The 6,851-nt window shown below is 37.4% G+C and overlaps 1 protein-coding gene across 3 annotated transcripts in view; it reads right to left on the bottom strand.

The window, feature by feature from the left end:
- Positions 1 to 3,220: 3,220 nt before the first annotated feature.
- Zfp808 (zinc finger protein 808) overlaps positions 3,221 to 6,851 on the bottom strand; it is a 44,082-nt gene continuing 40,451 nt past the window's right edge. The window contains exons 4-5 of one of the 3 annotated variants that reach the window (XM_017315558.2): positions 4,036 to 6,009; positions 3,221 to 3,951 (exon numbers count right to left, since the gene is read on the bottom strand). In XM_017315558.2, coding sequence (XP_017171047.1) covers positions 3,939 to 3,951; positions 4,036 to 6,009 — 1,987 coding nt within the window. In that variant the 3' untranslated portion in view covers positions 3,221 to 3,938. Of the gene's footprint in view, positions 6,010 to 6,851 lie in introns of all 3 variants that reach the window. The other 2 variants (XM_017315559.2, NM_001039239.2) reach the window with 2 other exon arrangements.

Here is a 6,851-nt window from a genome sequence, read left to right as displayed (position 1 = left end):
TTAGGTGGCTTCCACTTCAATTCCTAACGCATTAGAATTACAGTGTGTGAAAGATGAACAAGAAAGTGAGTTCCAGGACAGCCAGGGTTATACAGAGAAACCCTGTCTCAAAAACAAAACAACAACAACAACAACAACAAAAACCCAAAAAGCAAAACAAAACAAAAAAGAAAAAGGATAACCATGATTAAAGACTGACATAAAAGCTAGGATGCATAACAACCAACTCTCAAAGGAATTTGTGAGAAAATGACACAGAAAGCAGCGCCCACCATGCTTTCACCAGCAACCTTCCTGGATCTTACTTATGATCTCACTGCCCTCATATTTAAATAAACAATGGACCACTTAGAAGATGAGTATCCAACTCATTTCATTGCAGTGGAAGAGTACCTATCAACAAGAAAAGTGGGATTAAAGCTGAACAGAAATCACAGAAGGAAGTCAAGGATCGCATAATATACGTTTGTAAATGGATTTGAAAGATATAGAAAAAACTTTAATATCTATTCCAAATGTTTGAAAATAAAACCACCAGCACAATTGGTGATCTCTACTGCAACACTCGAGGGACCATGGGAAATAATTTACTTCCTTCAAGGCTATGATGAAGAAGAGAAGAAACAGGATGCTGTCCCTGATATGGAAAACATCTGTGATGTTACAGGCTATAACAAGGTCATCAACATGGATAGGGTGTTTCTCTTGTATAAGATTTTTTTCTATTTCCTGACATCATGATGATATAAAACACTTTAATTATTTAGATGGCTAGAGACATGGTCAAGTAATTAAGAAAATTTCATTCCCAGGGACAAAGTCAGGTTTGGACATCTTGGTGTATCTTCTGCTAGAAGAAGATAACAACAACTTAATGATCATGGAAATCTTCATAGACATGCACATACTCACCCAAAGATGCAGATAAACCCCATAAATAAAATTAAACGAAATTGGTCAGCAAAGAAAATTTTATTCATGATGTTATTCTTGTATAAACATTGACTACTATAACCCAGGGTTTGTGGCAAATAACGCTTATCCAGAGTTTTTCTTCATCATGTGTTGGCTTATATAACAAAAAGCAAGCATAGAGGATTGATGGCAGAGAAATCAATACTTCTCAGTTAGTAGTGTCATTTGGGGAGATATAGGAAATGTCTGCCTGCTGGAGAAAATATGTCACTAGGTTGAATTTCAGAGTTTACTTCCTCAAATCATGTCTAGTCCTAACACATTCGAACACATTCATATTCTTTCTCTCTCTCTCTCTCTCTCTCTCTCTCTCTCTCTCTCTCTCTCTCTCTCTCTCTCTCTCTCTCTCTCTCTCTCTCTCTCTGTCTCTCTCGGTTTTATTGAGACAGGGTTTCTCTGTGTAGCCCTGGCTGTGCTGGAATTCACTCTGTAGACCAGGCTGGCCTCGAACTAAGAAATTTGCCTGCCTCTGCCTCCCAAGTGCTGGGATTAAAGGTGAGTGATACCTCACCTGGCTCTAACCCTCTCTTTGAGGCTATAGGTTGAGGACGTGAGCTCTGAGCTCCTCCTTTAGCTGCCACAAATGACACTTGTTGCCCTGACAATATCATGGTGATCCTATATCCCTTTAGAACTCTAATGAAATTTAAATGCTTCTAAAAATTGCCTTCATGTTGGGGTTTCATTTCTTGCTATGACCTGTAATGTTAAAAGCAGGAAACTGAAAAAATGATTGCTCCATAGAAGACAAGATCTGCACACAGAACTAAGAGAAGGTGTGTGACCTTGCTCTCAAGTTTCTTCTGACTGGTTATTAAAGATGACAACAATCAATAGCTGGACAGTAGCTGGGCAGAAGAGACATAGACAGGGATTAGGGATACTGGACTTGGGGTCAGAGGAGAACCACAAAGACAAGAAAGTAGACAGAGAAAAGACAGCCTTAAGTTAGGTCAACAATAAAATAATGGAGTTAAGCCTAACCCAGAAGAAATAAAGCAAAATAGTATGACAAAATTACTGGCTGGCAAATAGACAAGATAGCATAGAGGATAGATATTAGCCAATATTGGGTGTTGATTAAGGTTTATTACAAATATAAAAGTTGTGTGTGTTTTACCTGGAAAAAAATTGGCCAAAGCTGGGGTGGAAACCCTGGTTTGGGACTTCAGTATTCTACAATACCTTAGACATTTTATCACAACAACAGAAAAGGCACTAATACTCACCAACAGTGTTTCACACCTGAATGAGTTATTTTACGGACTTAAAGTGAACTGTGAATTTTAAACCAGTACGTTATCAATGAATCTCACAGGGCTTTTGTCCCTATGAGTTTCCATGTATGAACAAAATAGAGACATCATCATGCTTGAGCAGATAGTTGACATTTGCTAAAGGTTTTCTCAAGAATGATTAATGTTGTGTGAATTAATGTAACTGGGTTGGCACAAGATGGAACTGAAGAATAAAGTTACTGAACTCTTCCTCACCTCAGAGCCAGACCCCTTCCATCCAGAGATTGTTCCCAGAACACTCCTGAACTCTTCACCCCAGAATACATTCCTGAACTCCTCACCCTGGAGTCCGAACCCTCCCAACTAAAGACTGTTCCAAGAACATTTTTGAGATAAGGGCCTCCTGGAACAACCTCAAAATGAACCGGGTACATTGCCAAATAATAAGACATGACCCCTTAGTTACGTAGATTCCCTTGGCAGAACCCCTTGTCCCTTGGCAGAACCCCTTAGTTATGTAAACTTGTACTTTCCCTGCCCAGCTCTTCCCCCCTTGAGTTTTTCCTATATAAGCCTGTGAAAAATTTGGCTCGAGGTCGATTCTCCTCTACACCATACTAGGTGCATGAGTTTCGACCCCAGAGCTCTGGTCCATGTGCTTTCTTGCTGTTGCTCTATTAAATCTTACCTTCTACATTTTGAGTACGGTCTCAGTGTCTTCTTGGGTCCGCGGCTGTCCCGAGGCTTGAGTGAGGGTCTCCCTTCGGGGGTCTTTCAGAACCATGTCCATCAGAGTCATAGATTGCCTTATTTTTGAGTTCTTTAAAGTCCTAAAAGATTATTGTGACATGCAAACTTTAAGCGATCCAGTCCATGCTAAAGGTTTTACTCTCGCATACAGATACTGTGACATACAAAATGTTTCCACAGTGGCTCCATTTACAGGGTTAACCTGCAGCATGGATTTTTCTCAAGAAAAAAAAAAAACGACTGGTCCACACACAAGCTTACGACATTTCTTATTTTTATTTTTATGAGATTTCTTACAAGTCTGTGTTAATTTATACATGATGAGATCAATGTCAATGTCAACTGCAAAGGCCTTACCACATTATTCACACACAGTTTCTCTCTTCAGTGTCTTCTTTTATGAATTCTGAGATATATTGTGTGCTCTTTTATGTATTCAAAGATAACTGTGATACGCAAAGGTTTACCACATTGTGTATATTTATACTGTCTCTCTCTGTATCTCTCTGTCTCTCTCTGTCTCTGCAGTATGTGCTCCTTGCTGCATTAGGAGATAACTGCCTGACATAGATTTTTCCACATTCCTTATACTCAGAAGGATTCTGGCCCCTAAAATATGTTCATGACGATTAAGACTATGATCACACCCATGGTCTTTCTCTTCAGTACGTTCACTTATACATTCAGAAATGTAAATTGTAAAAAATTGTAAAAAATTTGCTCACAATCCAATTCCTTCGTAGCTTTTTTCTCCAGTGTGGATTCTTTTATTTTTTGAAGATGAAAATGTTTTGAAAAGACTTACACACACTGAATACACTTGTAAGGTTTCTCTCTAGTATGTCTTTTCTTATGAATTTGTAGATTATAATGCTGGGAAAAGGCTTTATCACATTCATTAAATTTGAAGGGTTTCTCTTAGGTATGTGTTTTTCTATGAATTTGAAGATGACAGTATTGGGAAAAGCCTTTATCTCATTGATTACATTTGTAGGGTTTTTGTCCAGTATGTGTTTTTCTATGAATGTGGAGATTACTGTATTGGAAAAAGGCTTTATCACATTGATTACATTTGTAGGGTTTTTCTCCAGTATGTATCCTTACATGGTTTTGGAGATTACATTTCATAGAAAAGGCTTTATCACATTGATCACATTTGTAGGGTTTCTCTCCAGTATGTGTTCTTCTATGAGTTTGAAGATTACTGTATTGAGAAAAGACTTTATCACATTGATTACATTTGAAGGGTTTCTCTCCAGTATGTGTTCTTCTATGAGTTTGAAGAGTACTGTGTCGTGAAAAAGCTTTATCACATTGATTACATTTGAAGGGTTTCTCTCCAGTATGTATTCTTCTATGAGTTTGAAGAGTATTGTATTGAGAAAAGGCTTTATCACATTGATTACATTTGTAGGGTTTCTCTCCAGTATGTATCCTTATATGTTTTTGGAGATTACATTTCTCAGAAAAGGCTTTATCACATTGATCACATTTAAAGGGTTTCTCTCCACTATGTGTTCTTCTATGAGCTTGAAGAGTATTGTATTGAGAAAAGGCTTTATCACATTGACTACATTTGAAGGGTTTCTCTCCACTATGTGTTCTTCTATGAGATTGAAGAGTACTGTGTTTTGAAAAGGCTTTATCACATTGATTACATTTGAAGGGTTTCTCTCCAGTATGTGTTCTTCTATGAGTTTGAAGAGTACTGTATTGAGAAAAGGCTTTATCACACTGATTACATTTGAAGGGCTTCTCTCCAGTATGTATTCTTCTATGAGTTTGAAGAGAAAAGTATTGAGAAAAGGCTTTATCACACTGATTACATTTGTAGGGTTTCTCTCCAGTATGTATCCTTATATGGTTTTGGAGATGACATTTCTCAGAAAAGGCTTTATCACACTGATTACATTTGTAAGGCTTCTCTCCAGTATGTGTTCTTTTATGATTTTGGAGGGGAAAGTGTATTGAAAAGGCTTTATCACACTGATTACATTTGTAGGGTTTCTCTCCGGTATGTGTTCTTCTATGAATGTGGAGGTGATAGTTATGGGAAAAGGCTTTATTACATTGATTACATTTGTAGGGTTTCTCTCCAGTATGTATCCTTATATGTCTTTGGAGACTACATTTCTCAGAAAAGGCTTTATCACACTGATTACATTTGTAGGGTTTCTCTCCAGTATGTGTTCTTCTATGAGTTTGAAGAGTACTGTATTGAGAAAAGGCTTTATCACACTGATTACATTTGAAGGGTTTCTCTCCAGTATGTGTTCTTCTATGAGTCTGAAGATTACCGTATTGAGAAAAGGCTTTATCACATTGATTACATTTGTAGGGTTTCTCTCCAGTATGTGTTCTTCTATGAGTTTGAAGAGTACTGTATTGAGAAAAGGCTTTATCACATTGATTACATTTGTAGGGTTTCTCTCCAGTATGTATCCTTATATGTTTTTGGAGATGACATTTCTCAGAAAAGGTTTTATCACATTGATCACATTTGTAGGGTTTCTCTCCAGTATGTATCCTTATATGTGTTTGGAGATTACATTTCTCAGAAAAGGCTTTATCACATTGATCACATTTGTAGGGTTTCTCTCCAGTATGTGTTCTTCTATGACTTTGAAGATGATTATGTTTTGAAAAGGATTTATCACACAGATTACATTTGAAGGGTTTCTCTCCAGTATGTACCCTTATATGTGTTTGGAGATGATGTTTAAAAGAAAAGACTTCATCACATTCATTACATATGAAGGGTTGCTCTACGGTATGAAATCTTTCGTGCCTTTTAAGATGACTGGGCTTTGCAAATCCTTTACCACATTGTTTACATTCATAGGGTTTCTGTCCAGTTTGTGTTCTTTTATGTACTTGGAGACTAGTGTAAGGTAAAACGTCTTCGACACAGTGAATATCTTCAGAGGGGATCTTTTCTGTATGAATCCTTTCATGCCTTTGGGCATGACTGTGAGCACGTAAAGCAAAGGCTTTATCACGTTGAGTATATTCAGAGGGTTTCTCTGCACTCTGACTCCTTTCACACCTGAGAAGAGAATTGGCACATGTGAAAGCTTTACCCCATGAATGAATACTTTCTTTTTGTTTTTCTGTTTGGTAGTTTGATTACTTATTATATGTAAGTACACTGTAGCTGTCCTGTCTTCTGACACTCCAGAAGAGGGAGTCGGATCTCACTAGGGACGGTTGTGAGCCACCGTGTGGTTGCTGAGATTTGGTGCTCTTAACTGCTGAGCCATCTCTGAAGTCCCAGAATACTTTCATCTCTAGGATTTAATGTTACTATTTGTCTAAATGTAAAGGGGCATCAGACCTTTTATCCCTTTCCTTACATTCATGCTGTTCCCCTTCATTATGGGTTGTTTCTCATGGTGAGAGACACCTGAGAAGGTATGAACATTGATTACATGGCTCAGTTTTAGGTATTCTTTTTCTATAAAATGTTGTTCCCGTACTTGAAGAAAAGTGGAGCAATTCAGAGCTTTAACGCACTAAGTGTATTCCAAATTTTACTGTACTGTGGCTCATAGTATATTTGCAAAGTGAACCAGGAGAAATAGGATCATTTCCACATCCCTAGGACTCAAGAAAATTTTCTCCAGAATGAGGTTGCTGATGTATTGCCATCAAACGTGGAAATGTAATTAACTGTTAACTTGTATTATGTTCAAAAATCTACTCTATAACTGCAACCCACTATATTTCTTCTAATAGTTATAGGAGGCAAAAGAAAAGAGAGAGAGAAAGAAAGACAGACATAGTTTTTTGGGATATCTGTTTGGTATACATGGTGTGTATCCATTATAAAATATTATATACTTATGAAAGGAAGTCCAATACATAAAATGTTGAAGTTTGCATTCACAA

Source organism: Mus musculus, chromosome 13 (genome assembly GCF_000001635.26).
Source record: "Mus musculus strain C57BL/6J chromosome 13, GRCm38.p6 C57BL/6J".
Classification (NCBI taxonomy): Eukaryota; Metazoa; Chordata; class Mammalia; order Rodentia; family Muridae; genus Mus; species Mus musculus.
The sequence above is the reverse complement of the archived record's forward strand: the minus strand, read 5'-3'. Positions and strand labels throughout refer to the sequence as shown.